The 16,875-nt window shown below is 47.4% G+C and overlaps 1 protein-coding gene across 3 annotated transcripts; it reads right to left on the bottom strand.

The window, feature by feature from the left end:
* Nucleotides 1-4,043: 4,043 nt before the first annotated feature.
* On the bottom strand, nt 4,044-14,199 carry HINFP (histone H4 transcription factor). Of its 3 annotated transcripts, XM_057695453.1 has the most exons (10): nt 14,125-14,199; nt 9,363-9,550; nt 7,486-7,715; nt 7,112-7,223; nt 6,780-6,932; nt 6,172-6,249; nt 5,963-6,083; nt 5,738-5,876; nt 5,528-5,652; nt 4,044-5,009 (listed from the first exon to the last, which is right to left on the bottom strand). In XM_057695453.1, exons 2-10 carry the CDS (start codon nt 9,538-9,540, stop codon nt 4,586-4,588), a joined length of 1,560 nt encoding a protein of 519 aa, XP_057551436.1. In that variant the 5' UTR covers nt 9,541-9,550; nt 14,125-14,199; the 3' UTR covers nt 4,044-4,585. The 3 variants fall into 3 exon arrangements, with proteins under 3 accessions (XP_057551436.1, XP_057551437.1, XP_057551438.1); XM_057695454.1 differs by lacking the exon at nt 14,125-14,199 and having other exon boundaries at nt 9,492-9,548; XM_057695455.1 differs by lacking the exons at nt 7,112-7,223; nt 14,125-14,199 and having other exon boundaries at nt 9,492-9,548.
* Nucleotides 14,200-16,875: the final 2,676 nt, after the last annotated feature.

Below are 16,875 nucleotides of genomic sequence, written 5' to 3' on the forward strand. Positions count from 1 at the left end.
CAAATTAGTATTGGTACCCTCCTTCCTGCAGGGATCCGCTGTCACCCACCCCCAGCCGCTAATATCCTTCCACAGGCCTCTGGCTGCCTAGACTCAATAGGACCCTCTCTCCGGTCCAGTGCTTTCCAACCCACCCACAGAGAGCCCAGGAGCCCCTCCTCCTGGAGAACTGGAATCACATGGTAGCAGGCCAAAATGTCTTCTGCTGCCCCCATGGTCCAGACAGAGCGATGGGATTTGGTGTGGCTGTGACCTATGTGACTGGTAGGCAGGGCCCTTTGCTCTGGGCGCCGGCCTGATCCTGAAGGCACTGCTCAGCTGAGGACTGAATGGCATCAGTAACGCTGCAGTAATCACTCAAGGGGCAGCCCGAGCCAATGCTTAGAACACCAGCAAAACAAGGACACCAAAGAATGAAAGAAAAAAATTGAGACCAGAATTTGATATTTATAAATATATATTTTTTAAAGTATAATCATCTTGTACTTCCTTGCATTTGCTTCCTGGTTTAATGTTTGCATTTTGAATTATACACGGAGAACTCGGCACCACAGTCTTACCAGGGTTCAGAGCCTTTCGCCTTCATCTGATCTTGATTGGGAGAAAGGACTCTAATGACTTGCCTTTAGGGTCTGCCTTTGGTCCTGTTCTATTCAACCTTTTAACCTGCCCATTGGAGACAGTTGTCAATTGAATCTAACAAGTCTACATTTAATGAGGATAAACACGAGGGCCAGCTGTTAGGTCCAAGATAACCACTGCAAACATCCAAAGTGAAGGAGCATGGTTTGGGCAATAACAAAACGTGTAAAGGCTCAGGGGTTCCAGAGGGCAGTGGCTTCATAACAAATTGAGAGCATGGTGTAACCACCCAAACCACAAATGTGGGGGTGCAGCAGGGACCCCAAACTACACGATACAAGGAGGTTTAAATGAAACTGAGAGTACTTAGCCCAGAGAAGCCTCCGTTGTCTTCAACCATCTGAAGGCCTGATGAGGGAAGCAGAATTATTTGTTTAGTGGAGGGACAGGATGTGGGTGGTGAAATTAATACAGGATCGGAAAGGAGTGAGCCTGGAGATACAGTGGCTTTGCTTGTGGAAAGTCTTCACTTGTGTTTCCTCTCCCCTCCATGTTTCCATTTAAAAAGAAAAATCTTTCTCAATGCCTTCTCTTTAAAATTATCTATTTTCTTGCTGAAGTATGTTTGATGTGCAGTATTACATGTTACAGGTATATAATACAGTGATTCACAGTTCTTAAAGGTTATATTCCATTTATAGTTATTATGAAATATTGGCTATATTCCCTGTGTTGTACAGTATATTCTTGTAGCTTTTTTTTTTTTTTTTTTTTCCTTTTGACTGTGCCTATTGTGGGATCTTAGTTCCCCAACCAGGGATTGAACACTGGCCCTTAGCAGTAGAAGTGCAGAGTCCTAACCACTAGACCACCAGGGAATTCCCTCTTGTAGCTTATTCCACACATTATAGTTTGTACTTCTTAATCCCCTACCTTTGTCTTGTCCCTCCCCGGTTCCCTCTCCTCCCTAGTAACCACTAGTTTGTTCTCTATGTCTGTGAGTCTGTTTCTTTTCTGTTATATTCACTAGCTTGTTGTATTTTTTAGATTCCACAAATAAGCGATATCATACAATATTTGTCTTTCTCTGAATTATTTCACTTAGCATAATATCCTTCAAGTCCATCCATGTTGTTGTAAACGGCAAAATTTCATTCCTTTTTATGGCTGAATAGTATTCCACTGTAGGTATGTATATACACACACACACACACACATATACATATCATCTTTATTCACTCATTTGTTGATGGACACTTAGGTTGTTTCCATACATTGGCAATTGTAAATAGTGCTGCTATGAACATTGGGGTGCATGTATCTTTTTGATTTAGTGTTTTTGGGTTTTTTGGATCTATACCCAGGAGTGGAACTGCTGGATGGTATGGTGGTTCTATTTTTAGTTTTTTGAGAAACCTCCATATTGTTTTCCACAGTGACTGCACTAATTTATATTCCCACCAACAGTGTACTGTTTTCTCCACAACCTCGTCAACATGTTCTTTGTGTTCTTTTTGATGTTAGCCATTCTGACAGGTGTGAGGTGATACCTCACTGAGGTTTTGATTTGCATTTCCCTGATAATTAGCGATGTTGAGCATCTTTTCATATGTCTGTTGGCCATCTACATATCCTCTTTGGAAAAATGTCTATTCAGTTCTTCTGCCCAATTTCTAATCAGTTTTTTTTTGTTTTTTTGATGCTGAGTTGCATGAGCTGTTTATATATTTTGGATATTATCTGGATATCATTTGCAAATATTTTCTCCCATTCTGTAGGTTATCTTTTCATTGTTTATGGTTTCCTTTTCTGTGCAGCAGTTTTTAAGTTTACATCCCATTTGTTTATTTCCTATGTTTTAGGAGACATCCAAAAAAATATTGTTACAATTTATGTCAAAGGGTGTTCTGCCTATGTTTTCCTCTAGGAGTTTTATGGTTTCTGGTCTTAAGTTTAGGTCTTTAACCCATTCTGAGTTTATTTTCACATATGGTGTTATAGAACACATTGCTTTATTTTCAGCTGCGCTGCACAGCATGCGAGATCTTAGTTCCTTGACCAGGGATCGAAGCTGCACCCCCTGCAGCTCACAGTCTTAACCACTGGACCACCAGGGAAGTCCCATGTTGTTATTTTTTTGAAGGTGCTCTTGCAGAGGCAAAGTGAACACCTACATTGACTTGACTTTAAAGCCCTCATTATTTCTTGCCTGAATTTCTGCAGCAGCCCCCTAACTTGTCTCGGTCTGCTCTCTCTCTCCCCATCATCGCCAGAACCACTGATCTAAAATTTGATGCTGTCCTTTTGGGTGGCTTTGCCTTCCTTCCCAGTCTTGTCTTTCTCCACAACCTACTGCCCTCTGTGCTACAAACCACAAAGCACCCCTTTAGATTCGGTCACAGACCTAGTCTCCTCTGCCTGGAATAACCTGGCCACCTCTTTGCAGATGGTAGCTCTAGTCATTTCCTTGATGAAACCCTTCCTGATCCCTTGCCCAAATAATACTGTCAGCTCCTGCTTTGAGCCTCCTCAACAAACCCTGACAGGCCTCTCACTCCACTCCTTTAGGTCTTTCCTCACCTCTGTACTGCAGTTCCCTCCGGGGCAGGTCCTGCCCGGGTTTATCCATCCTTGTATCCTTAGCACCTGTCACAATGCCTGGACTATAGGAAGAACTCAGTAAATGGCTGATGGGATTAATGAAGAGACTTTTCTTTCCTAATTCTTTCAGCAACAGGCACACAGTTTTTGTAGTAAGAATTGCATTTAGTCCTTTTAAAAAAGGCCCAGAAACACTTTTGGGGCAGTTTCCTGCCCATCCAAGACCCTTGACAGTACTTCCTTGACCTCTTGAGAGTGGCAGAGACCTAAGAATGGACACAGAGCACTAAGATGTGACAGGGTAGGCCTAAACAAATGGTTCTTATTTGGGGGGGGTTCCAACCTCTTTGAGAATCTACTGAAAAAAACAGACCCCTTTCCTCAGGAAAATGCACATTCAGACATACAACTTTCTAACTTGGTTCCTGGACCCCAAGTACCTGCCATTCCCTAGGGCCTCCACATCCACTCTCCCCTCTATGCTTCCTTTAGTCCCACAGCCCCACTGGGAAAGAATTCCCACCCCAGAGGTGCTGGCTTCTAACCAGCACTCAGAGAGTGTGGCCGTGACTGCGTGCTCTGTCTTCCTGGTGAGCCCCACTGGCCCATTCTTGCACTCCAGTGCCCACTCCTGGCCTATGCCTGGGACCTCTATGGAGATGGTAGATGCTCTGAGAAGAAATGGAGAAGTTTCACCAAAGGTGGCGTGCGGGGCAGGGGGCAGGGAACAAGAGGACAGTTAAAAACAAACGCCAGTCACTAAAACAGGAACAAGCCTAATTATTCAGCTCCTCTTCAGGGCAGCTATAGCTCCTCATTACCTGGTTAACAGCACCAAACATAAGGAAGAAGTGAGTAATGGCCCAAGCGTTTCTTTTATTATCAAAAACAATTGTTATGCACATACTCAGTGCCTCCAATCCCATCCCTGAGGATAACCGTGCAAGTCCTTGGGGTGCAGGAGGAGCCATTTAGAGGGAAGTGCCTTGGCTGGCTGTGAGGAGAGGGCCCTTGTAGGGACCAGTTACATGTCATCCCTGGGCCTAAGGACCCGTAAAGATAGGAATGGATGTGAGTTGACTATGGATTTTAATCAGTGTTCCAGCATGTCTCAGGGGTTAGGGTTAAGCCTGACACTAGCCCCCTCTACAAGAAAACACACAACCAGGGTGCTCCCCTCAAAGAAACCAAACTCCTCAGGATCCCCACGAAACGTGGCCTGGCAGAAAAGGGAAGTCCCCCACTCTGCTGAATGATGCAAGCTCGGTCCACAGTGGACCACACTGCTCTCAGCATCACTTCTAAAGGCATCCATTGGCAAGGGCTGTCCACTAGGGGCACTGCCACCAGTCCGGCTCAAACCCCTGGGCTTGGGGGTAGCCATGGTCAGGGTCTGCAGCCTTCACACCATCTGGACTTCTGACTCCTCAGCTACTCCCTGAAGCTCTCCCACAACACCCCCAGAGGGGGGCTCAGCTGTTGGGGGGGGCTCTCCCGGAGCTTCGGACAGCACATAGTAGACAACCTCTCGCTCGCCTTGGGCGGTGGTCTGATTCACCACATGGATGACAGGGCTAGAAGTGTCCTGAGAGGCCGAGAGGGCTGTCCCCTCACAGCCCCCGCCTTCCTCTTCCTCTTCAGCCTCTTCCTGGGGTCCTGGCTCCCCTGGCACTGTTTCTAGAATGATGCCCTGCAGGCTGCTCTCATTCAGTGACGCTCCCAGGCCTGATCCCTCTGGTGGCTGCCGCAGCAGTTGCTGTGTCAGCTCTACACTCTCATAGCGAACCAGCTGCAGCCGCATGTAGCCATCTTCATGCTCCTTGTACCTGGTGAAGGAGGAGCACAGAGGGCAGCAAACATGGGCGGGGAGAGGCAGAAACGGCCTGGAGACTGGCGAGGCAAGGGATGGATGTGAGGGAAGGAGGAAACTCTGGGATTCTAAGTGATGGGGGTTGAAGACAAAAAAGGTCTTTATTGGAATATTTAGAAGAAAAGGCAAGAAGGATCATTACTCAAAAAGGAAAGGGAGGAGAGGGGAGAGGAAAGAGAGGAATCATCCATGTTGGATTTATGAGAAGGCCACGGTGCTACGGATTAGGGTCCTTGGGCTCACACTCCGGTTCTGGCTGCAGGACTTTTGGCACCATTTATTGGGTTTGGCATCGTGCCTTGGATTCAAAAATCAGAAAAATAATCTTTGCCCTGCCACTATTTTTGAGATTCCTTGGGGCTAAATGGAGATGGTGGACCTCAAAGCACCATCAAGTTTAAGGTCTTTAAATTGTTAAAAGCTACGAAGAAAAAGTGTGGGAATCTGGGGGAGCAGGGGGGTTGAGAGACATACCGAAAACGGGGGTGCCCTGAGGGCCACTTGAACTGGTGTTTCTTGCGAAGGTGCACAGTGAGGTTGTTACCCCTCGTGAAGCATTTGTCACACACGTGGCATCTGTACCTTGGCTCTGAGTCTCCCTGGTGGGGAAGGGAGGGAGAGTGAGGCCAGCTTCCCCCTCCCCCACACTTCTGCTGGCCCTTCCCCACCATCGGCCCCACTCACTTCATGCACTTTTCGGTAATGGGACTTGATAGAGCAGAGTGACCGGGCACTGAAGGTGCAGCTCTCGAAATCACACCTGTAGGCTGGCTCCTTGCTGTGGGTATCCAGGTGCTTCCGGAGGTCGATCAGATTCTTGCAGCTGCCAAGAGAGGTCAGAAGGGGTCAGAGGGCATGGGGGACCCTGGAACAAGAGTTTTCGGATTCCCGGTCCCGGTTTCCCCTTACCTATAGTCGCAATAGTCACATTTAAAGGGCCGGTCCTCGCTGTGGCGAAAGCGCATGTGGTTTCGGAGGGAGGATGGGAGCGGGCAGGTCATGTCACACAGAGGGCACTTGTAGTGATTCACTGAGTGGAGCAGAAAGGAGGCTGTGATGGGAGGACTCGTGGAAGCTCGGAGGGCGGGCCAGGAGGATGGAGGTGGTCGGCTACTCACCGTGGTTACGCATGTGGTCCCGCAGCAGCCGCTCCGTGGCAAATCTCTTGGAACAGTGAGAGCACTGGAAGTGCTGCTCTGCGGTGGGGTGGGCAGAAGGAAGGATGGGTTGTGGGAGATAGCGGAGAGGCACAGAGAGGAGAGCAAGCCTGGAGACGTGAACCACCCTAGGCAGAAGGGAACCACCAGAGGAGAAGCGGGGAGCTCAGGGAACTATGGTCTGACACAGTATCATGGAAAAAGCATGGGACTTGAGAGTCGAGAACCTGAGTTAGAATGCTGGCTTGAGCACTCACTAGCTGTGTGATCTCAGGTAAGTGATTTAACCTCTCTGAGCCTCAGCTGCCTCATCTGCAAAAAGGGCGATAAGAAGCCTGCCTCATGGGGCTGCTGCGAGGTTTCACTGAGATAAGAGCTGTGGCACACAGTAAGCACGGAATAACAACGTCTAATGCGTCTCAATCAGCAGAGACTGTGCCAGGTGACTGAGCCCTCAAGGTAGATGTAGCCAACTTGCAGATACCTTCAGAGGCCCCCTCTCCTGGGAATGTGTCCCACCCCAGGCAAGGACAGCCTGTACCCATGCCCCTTCTTCTCCGATCGCTTACGATCCAATGAGGTCTGCCGACGGATGTGATCTAAGAACTTGGTGTTGTTGGCAAACATGCCCCCACAGGTGGGGCAGGCCACCACCTTCTCCTGGGTATGGCTGCGGAGGTGCTCTCGAAGCTTAAAACGGTCCTTGAAGGTGCAGGTACAGCCTGGGAAGGAAGGCCCAGTCAGGTCCAGCCATAAACCCTCACAGTAGGCTCTGGTACCCCCGAGTCTCTCCAGCCAGCAGCCAACCTTGCCCTGCAGGACTGGTCCCACCCCTAGCTGCCCTGGCTGCTTAGCAACCCCAAGGTTTCTTCAGAGGCCAGACGTTAAGGAGTGGCCCTACCTTTCCAGCCACAAAGCACCATGTGGTTGTCCTTGCCGACCGCTTGGTATTCACAGCACAGGCTGTGTGCTTCCACGTGCCGATAGAACCACTCGGGATTGTCGAAGGAGCTCTGTGCCAGGAGCAACTTGGGGTAAGGACTCTGAGGGTGGGTGGAGGGACTCTTACCCCTAGGTGTCCAAAGAGGGCGTCTCGGCTCTCTCCCAAATTAACTTGGTGGGGACAGGAAAGTTTGAGCAAGGGGGCTACCCAGAAATGAAGGAGGGCTACTAGCAGAAACCTCAGGAATACAGGACATCCCTGAGAGGCTCAAGGCATCTTGAGTTAAGGTCCCCCACTTCCCTGCACCCCCATTACTGGCTCTGCCTGCTGACCTCACAGTGCTCCCACAGACACAGGAAGTGGTCAGGGATGTCAGGGATGAGGTTACGGCTCTGGAAGTCCAGGACGCAGGGGCTGAGGTCGGCCTGGCTCTGCAGGGCCTGCAGTCCCCACTGTTTCAGCTTGGTGTGGTAGCAGTGGAAGTAGACATGGCGGACGAGATCAGCAGAATTGTCCAGAGAACAAAAGCCACACTCCTGCCACAAGCAGGAGAATTCTTCCTCTGCAAAAAGGGTTTTAGAAGGAACAGTCTGGTACTTTCCAAAGCTCTCCTTCCACTTAGCAGCAAGTGAGGAGGCCAGACTGACCTGGTATACCAGGAGTTCATTCAGCAAATACTAGTATTTAATGACCACTAATTGCGTGCCAGGCACCAGGGATACGAGTGAAAAAGTCCCAATCCTTGCCTTCACACAGCTTTCAGTCAGGGAGGAGAAACATCAAATAACCACATGTATAAATATTAGACTGCAACCAGGTGGAGGGGAAGAGTGATCCAGGCAGGGGACAGTGTGTGCATGGCCAGCGCCAGTGACTCAGAGACAGCAGGTGTGGCTGGCACTTGCTACCATGGCTTGGAGTTTCTGCTGTTCCCTGAGGAACCTGGGACACCTCCCACTCCTTCCTGTCAAACTGGAAGTCCTTCTTTACCCCATATTCTGCCCAAAATCAGCCTTCTCTGGGAAGGCCCATCGACTTCCTCTCTCTCTAGCATCTCTCTAACCACCAAATTTCCAATGCTTTATAGGGGTTTACTTGTTTTGAAAACCAGATACTTTTAAAAATATAATAATCTCCTAATTTCTCTTTTGTGTAAATATTACTTGACTTTTGAAGCTATTAGTTATAGTTCAGTCACTAGACTTAAAACAGAATTTGAGGGACTTCCCTGGTGGCACAGTGGTTAAGAATTCGCCTTCCAATGCAGGGGGCACGGGTTCGAGCCCTGGTCTGGGAAGATCCCTCCCATATGCCACGGAGCAGCTAAGCCCGTGTGCCACAACTACTGAGCCTGAGTGCCACAACTACTGAAGCCCATGCTCCTAGAGCCCGTGTTCTGCAACAAGAGTAGTCACTGCAATGAGAAGCCCAGGCACTGCAATGAAGAGTCACCCCTCTCACCGCAACTAGAGAAAGTCCGGGCACAGCAACCAAGACCCAACACAGCCAATAAATAAATAAATAAATAAACAAAAATTTAAAAAACCCCAAGTAAACAAACAAAAAAACCAAGACAGACTTTGAGGTGGGGGAAGGGGAGCTGTCTCTATAGCTTCTACAGAAGAGAGTTTTTCAAACTGTGTTGTGACCCATTAGTGGGTAGTGAAATCAATTTAGGGGATTGCAAGTCACATTTTTTTTAAATGAAAGAGAATAAGATAGAACAATTCAAAGAGAATTTAATAAAGGCAAATATTGTTTTCAGTGTTTTTTAACTTTTGTGTACAGAGTTGTGATATAAAATGCATTCCTAACTAGTGGTCACAGAAAGAAAAAAAAAAAATTGAAAAACACTACCAGAGAGTGAAAAAAGCAGGTTGCCAACAGCTTGTACAATACAATCCTAAACCACCCCCCAAAATTCATTTCTATCTAATTTATGTATACACATGCAGAGAGAGGTCAACAAGAATGTTCAATGAAGTAGTCAGTAATTGACTTTTGATGACAGGATGGCAGGTTCATTCCACATATCTTTGTTGAATGAGTTTCCTATAATGAGTCTACAATGTTTTTATAAACGAAAAAAAGCACAGTTAGGAAAATTAACCACCATTCTCACTGGCTGCCTTCTCCCGTTGTGTCAAGGAAAGTCAGATTTTCCACTATCCCTTGAGCTCTTTCCCCTTCCTGTCTCCTGCTTCCTTACCCAGCGGGTCCTCCTCCTCCTCCTCCTCTTCCTCCCCGGAGCCCTGCAGGTGCTGCTGCAGGTGCTGGGTGACGTGCTCACAGAACTCCTCCATGGCCGAGCACACAAAGGAGCAGGACCCCCACTCACACTGTAGCCCCAGGTTCTCCTTTCGGGGAACTTTCCCAGGGGGCGGCATGGCCTTCACCCTAGAGGAGGAGAAAGAGATCAGCAGCTGCAAGGATTCTACCCAGGTGCTGCTGGGGGTAAACAGCTGGGCAGGCAACCAGCCTGGAACGAGGAAACATTTCTCAGTGACCGGTGAGAAACCCCGGGCTTCAATAAGGACGGAGTAGCAGTTCTTCCTGGGAAGGGAGAATACAGACTAACGTTATTGAGCGTGTGCCAGGCTCTGAGCTAAGAACTTTTTTTTTTCCTTCACATCTTTATTGGAGTATAAGTGCTTTACAATGTTGTGTGAGTTTCTGCTGTACAACAAAGTGAATCAGCTATGTGTGTATATAGAGTATATGAGCTAAGAACTTTGACATTTTTTCAAGGGTTTTCAGAGCAATCCGCCAAGAAGGAATTACTCCTACAGGAAGCAGAAAAATGCTCAGGTTCAAAAAGATGGCTTTGGAGAATGACCCAGAGTTAAAATCCAGACTTCTCTGTCTACCACCTACTTAGTGATGCAACCTTGGCCAAGTAACTTAACCCTTCTACACCTGAGCATCCTTATCCTCAGAATGGAGATAACAAACCCTTTTGCTTTTAATTTCACACTTACTATATGCCAAGCACCTACTAAGCACTTACTAAGCACTTTATTTACATTGTGTCATTTAATTACCAACACCACCCAATGAGCTAAGCACTATTTTTAACTTCATTTGAGATAAGCACCTAAGGCTTGGAGAGGTTAACTGGTTTGCTCAAGATCACACACTAGTGTGGCAGAGTCAGGTCAGGTCAGGCCGACTCCAAAGTCCACATTCTTTCCTATGCACACAGATGAGCCTAGAAGCTCCTATTTCTTACTGTATAATGTCGTAAGTCCCCCACCAGATTTATGAAGTACCATACAAACTCCCTTTGCCTAACCTATCCGGTGCTTTACTCCAACACTGCCCTAACACCCTCTGAACAACAATGTAGATTCCATCTCACATAAGAGGCTGTTACCGGTCCAGTTTATACTGGGTGTACACAGTGCTAGGCACGCTTAGGCATGCAACAAACATTTGTCGAGAAAAGCTGAATAAAACAACTTAAGGTTCTTGGGACTTCCCTGGTGGTCCAGTGGTTAAGAATCTGCCTTCCAACGCAGGGGACAGGGGTTCAAGCCCTGGTTGGGGAACTAAGATCCCACATGCTGCAGGGTGACTAAGCCTGTGCACTCTAGAGCCAGCATGTGGCAACTACTGAGCCCGCACGCTCTGGAGCCTGTGCGCCACAACTAGAGAGAAGCCCATGTGCCGCAACAAAGATCCCATGTGCCACAACTAAGGAACTGATGCAGCCAAATAAATAAACAAAATATTTAAAAAAATAAATAAGGGAACAAGTGTAAAAACAAAACAAAAAACAACAAGAAAATCCCCAAAAACTAAAGGTTCTCAACCTTTAATATGCACATAAATGCAGAGGTTTCCACCCCCTCCCCTAGAGGTTCGAATTCAGAAAGGCTGGGGTTAGGCCTAGAAATCTGCCCTTTTAACTCAATACCCCAGTTCTGGTGGGGCTCTCAGGAACAGAGTTTGAGGAACAATAAAAGAATAGTTTCCCCATTAAAACAAAACACAGAATGACAGATGACACGGCAAGCAAAATCTTGGGGAAGAAAAGACACTAAGAAGCCCCAATTCCATCCCCTGAGTGTCACCTCCTCCTTGAGGACTGTGATTTTTGCTGCCCGCAACGTGGTATCCTGAAAGTGAGTGGGGCATTGCTCCCTCTGGCCTTCCTGAAACAGGTTGGAACTCTGAAAAAGAACTTTACTACATACTGAGAGGAAAATAACCCAGAAAATACAAAATGCATAAAATCTTTCATATGTACAAGTATAAGAACCTACTATATCTAACTGCTTACCAAAGAAACCCCTTCTTAATCCACAGCCTTTGCCCCTCCTCCAAGAAGAAGCCAGCTACCTTTGACACTCTGGGATGTGTGTACTTGGGGTTGCTGGGCTGTTGGTAGACTAAGAGTGAAGCCCTACTGGAAGAAAATGTTGACTACTTTTATAATTTGGGGGTAGAAAAAGTAGGGAAAGCCTTCCTAAGTCTGACATAACAGCCCAAACTCCTAAACAGCCTTCAGGATTAAGTCCATTCAGCGTGGCATTCAAGGGTCTTCTCCATCTGGCCACAACTTATTTCTCCAGGAGCTGGGTAAGGAAACTAACAGATGAGGGCCTACCATGTGTCAACCCTTGGTGAGTCCTCTTCCAAACTTCACTTCATTTGGTGTAAGAGCACTCGATTCTAATCCAAATCATGTCTTCCCCCTAACACCCCATCATTCATTCCCTCTTCCTACCTGATTCAATCATCTTTGTCCCTAAACATACTAAATTCTCCTAAAACGCTCTGCCTAAGAAACCTCTACTCATCTGCTTCAAGTCCAAAGGCCCCTCCTTGGTGAGCCCTCTCCCAATCCATCCAGGTACAGTTGACATATCCCACCTCCTGTCCCCACAGCACTCTGTACACACCTTCATCACAGCACCTGTTACAACGGAATGGAATATGTCTCCCCTAGACTAGAAGCTTCTCAGGGCAGGGACCATCTCTTCTTCACTTCTCATTTCCAGCATTAGCACAGAGCTTTGGACCCTCTGGACACTCAATAAATGTTAGGATATAATCACATCCCAGGAAACTTTCCTAAACTACCCCGCCCCTCAGATCACTCTTGCCTCTTGGTGTGATGGCTGTCACAGCTGAAACCAGAAAAGCTCAACCCTATTTTTTATGCTGCTCATGGTCACTTATGGTTGTTCTGTGTTCTACTCTCATTTACCCAACTAGACAATATTAGCTGCTTCTGCGTAGACACTCTATCATGCCTGTGTCCCTATACTGTGTACAGTGCAGTGCTGAGCACAGACATTCTAAACTCATCCCTGTTGCTAGACTGCTGGATAAGGCCCAGGAGGCAGGCCATCTAGATATCTAGAATGACCTGAAAATTAGGCAAAGCTCCCTGAATCTCTCTTTCACTGTCCCCCAGCCTTCTTTACTCGTTTTCCCTGTGCCTTGCCTGTTTGTACCCTGAGAAGCTGTAAGACAAAGTAACTATCTGGTCACCACTCCTCTTTCTGTAGGCGAGGGAAACAAATGAGGCAACCTGTATACTGGAAAGGGCATTGGACCAGCTGTCAGAAGACCTGGGTTCAAGTTTCCTGTCTCAGTAAGTTTGCCCAGCCTAGAATAATATAACAGCTATTAAGCATCCACTATATGCCAAGCACTGTTCTAAGTGTCTTATATGTATAAAAACTCATTAATATAACAACCCTATTGAAGTAGGTACCCCTATTATCCCACTTCACAGATGAGGAAATGGCCCAGATAGGTTAAGTAATTTACCCAAGATCACAAAGCTAGGAAGCGATGGAGACAGATTTCAAAGCCAGGGAGCTTGGCTCCTTTCTCCTCCTACATCTGCCTGTCTTACCTCTTCATGTCTGATTCCTTCCTCCCCACAGACATCATATCCATACACACAATACTCAAAGCATGTTTTAGTGAGTAGCTACTTTGTCAGTTTCCTCCAGTAAGCCGTGAGCTCCTAGAAAGTGTGGTATGTTAAGTAAATATATAACTTATTACTTTACTTTTGGACAAATCACCTAGCTTCTCTGGACCTGTTTCCTTAAATGTAAAACAGGATACTAATATCGCAGCAGTGGATGAGGGATTCAACAGATCTGACTGAAAAGCTCCAACACTTACTAGCTCTGTGGCCTCAGGCAAGTTACTTAAGCCGAGGTTCCCCATGTAGCATGGGAATAATCATGCCTGTCTCATTGAACTGATTTATGGATTAAACCTGATAACGAATATTAAAATGCTTAGCATAACACACCGCTAGAACTCAACAAGTGTTGGCTCTCCGTTTCCTTGTTTCTAAGGATGAGATAAGCTAAGCACGAATTCTACAAAAAGATCAACAAAAGGAGAACCCGAAGGATTCCTAACCCTTCCTTTCATCGGGAGTCACAGTAAGAAGCCATCAGCAAATACTCGAGTATGAATCGTAACGCAAGGCACCTAATGAACCCTGAATGGTAGTCAAGCAAGGAGGAATCCAGGTCCGGAACCTCCTAAGGACTCACAATGTGGCCAAAGAGATAAGACACTGACGTGTTTAGACAACGACCAAAACAAAGCGCCCGACGAGGGAGAGCTGGACAGGGAGAAATCCCGCTGGCAGGCGAAGCAGGGAAGCAGGAAAGCGGCGGGGGGCGGGCTCCTGGAGCACAAGTAGCATTCGGAGAGAAGGAAGGAGACCATCCCGGCGGGGAAATCTCTCCCTCTCAGCCCCGCAGGCTTCCCCCTAAGGCGTGGCGGCGACCTTGTCTCAGCGGCAGCGAAGCCCCAGACCGGGTGCTCGAGTCGGTGTTGGGGGCCGGGGGCGCTGCAGGCGCCAGGCAGACTAGCGTGGCCGAGCAGCAACAGGGAGCCTCGCCGAAGCGACAGGGGAAGAGCCCGGCCTCGGCAGCCTGCCCAAAGCACAGCCAGACGCTGCCCGGCCAAGCCCGGAGTCCCCAGCTTACCGTCCGTCAATCGCCTCCGGAGTCTCTCCAGCTCTCCTCCCACCTCGCACCGTCTCCGGGAGGGTGCTTGAGTGACGGCCAACGACAGCCAATCGCCGCTCTCGGATCCCTCTAACAGCCAATCGCCCCTGAGACTGACGGAACCCGTGCGCGACCAAAACACGGAAGGGGCGGGAGTGAGGGGCGGCGGGCTGCGCGGAAAGGTAGCGCTGCCGGCGCCGCGGGTCTCCAGGCGAGGCGCAAGCTGGGATCCCTAGGGCCCGAATTCCCCCAACTGCGCAGGCTCGGCGCACGGCATCCACTGGGCATGCGCAGAGCTCGGGCTGGGCGCCTAGAGGGGTCTCCTTCCTCACATTGGTTACCGCGCTACCTGGACGCGTGGGCGGGGAGGCGGCGGAGGCGTGCGAGCCTCGGTGCCCAGAGCAGCAAGCCCCGCTCAGAGCAAACTAGGGGTCCTTCACTTTCTTAGTTTTCTCATTTCTTAAATATCAGTACTCCTTGTGCCATCTTCTCTTTCCCCCACACCTTTACCTCCTCTGTCACCAGGCTCAGCGAACGACTCTTTCAATCAGAAACCTGGCAGTCATGCCTGATTCCTCCCTCACACGTCGCATCCAATCCATTGCCAAGTCCTGTACATTCTACCCCCTTAAACACAGAATCTCTCAAGTTCACGCCGCGTTCTTAATCTTCGCCGCCCCCTCTCTAGTCCATTAATGACGTCCATCCCGGCTGGCTACACTGACCTAACTGGTTCCACTGCGGGCACTCCTGCTTCCCTCCAAACCATTCTCATCGGAGCTCTCAGAGTGATCTTTACAAAGAGCAAATCTGATCAAACCACCACCCTGCTTTAAACGCTCAAAGGCATTCTGTTGCCCTCAGGGCAAAAAACCCCCAAACCAGGGCTTCCTAGGTGGCGCAGTGGTTAAGAATCCGCCTGCCAATGCAGAGGTCACGGGTTCGATCCCAGCTCCAGGAAGATCCCACATGCCGCGAAGCAACTAAGCCCGTGTGCCAAAAACAAACCCCCCCAAACCATACTGAAGCTTTCTACACTCTTCAGCGTGAGTCCTGCATACTTCTCTCCACCGTGCCTTGAGTGCTTCTTTGACCTCACTCTCTGCTCTCCAGCCCCACATATCTTTCAGTTTCTCCACCACACCTAGTCGCCTTTCCTCTCCTGTTTCCTCTGCCTGGAACAATCTTCCCTTTCTCCCCTTCTCACATATATTTGACTGATTCCTACTTATTCTTCTGTTCTCAACGAAGATGCTTCTTTTTCCTAGAAGTCTTCCTGGACATCTCTCTCCTGTGTTTCCCCATTACAACTCTATCACTCGGTATTGTATTTGCCTGTTTACTTGTCTGCGTTCTTCACCAGACTCAGATCAGTGAGGGAGAGCGGGGATTGTGTGCGTTTTTCACCTTTTATAACCTCACTGCTTAGCCTAGTGGCTGAAACTCAGTAAGGGTCCAAGACATTTTAAAATTATGTACCTTAGTAAAGTTCAATGGGATTGATATTTATTGTGTTATATTTTCTAACCTAAATATAAGCCTATATAATTTATATAATCAGAAAACATCTTAAATGTTCAATATAAATAAAATGAACTTAAAGATGCCATTAAAAATAGAGCCATAGTAAAATCAGAAGTTTGTGCATGAAGTTTGTTACTAGCAATAGTGAATTAAACTTTGTCCTTATTTTAAAATAAGGGCTTTAAAATATAATTCAAGACTAACAAAAATATGTTTCATCACTTTATCCATTTAAAAGCACAGTTACAGTATTACTTCACAAAATGCCAACCGTATTTTAACTCAGATATACACCACTAAAGATGGCTCTTAGCTTTAATTTAGCAATTTCATGAAGAAAAATTCATTCACTGAACTGTGTAGACTCAGTTTTTACAGAGCAAAAATTTCAGGATATCTCTGGAATCCACACATTTCCAAAATTTGAGGCGGTGTCTTGCTGTCTAGTGTAGTTTACTTCCATCTCAATCTGCTTCTCTTGAAAACAAGCCACAATTTTGGCTGGATAATTCAAGACACATCCTGAGATTTGTTCTTTAAAAGCTGCCACAAAATCTTAAAGCATAATTTGTACTCATCAAAAACTTCGGTCTCTTCTGAAAGTATAAAATGGATAAAGTGAATTAAGTTATGTTTTGTGTTTCTTTTCCGTTCATTTTTTAAATCCCTATTTTTGAAATGTGATCAGGCTCTTTGTCACTACAAAATATGTGATTGGGGGCTTCCCTGGAGGTCCAGTGGTTGGGACTTTGCCTTCCAGTGTGGGGGGGGGGCAGTCCAGTTGTTGAGACTTCGCCTTCCAGTTGCGGGGGGGGGGGGGGGGGCGGTTCGATTCCTGCTTAGGGGACTGGGATCTCACATGCCTCAGGACCAAAAAACCAAGACATAAAACAGAAGCAGTACTGTAGCAAATTCAATAAAGACTTTAAAAATGGTCCACATCAGAAAAAAAAAAAAAAAAGTGTGATTGCATTGAGTTCTGGGCAGTTCAGCACTGGAAACTGAGTACATTTTCCAGTCATCATCAACTCAATCCACAGGTCCAGTAGGAATCTGAATACCTGCCCCCTCCGCCCACCCCCCATCATCCAAAGTTTCTTGTGAAATTTCGCATTCAGTGTGTTTGGCTGTCTTATGCTGGTAAACGAACTGCTCCTTTGTGAATACTAAGACTTGTATTTCTTAGATCAGGCGAAGTAGCTTGAT

The sequence above is a fragment of the Hippopotamus amphibius genome, chromosome 9 (assembly GCF_030028045.1).
Source record: "Hippopotamus amphibius kiboko isolate mHipAmp2 chromosome 9, mHipAmp2.hap2, whole genome shotgun sequence".
NCBI classification, from domain to species: Eukaryota; Metazoa; Chordata; class Mammalia; order Artiodactyla; family Hippopotamidae; genus Hippopotamus; species Hippopotamus amphibius.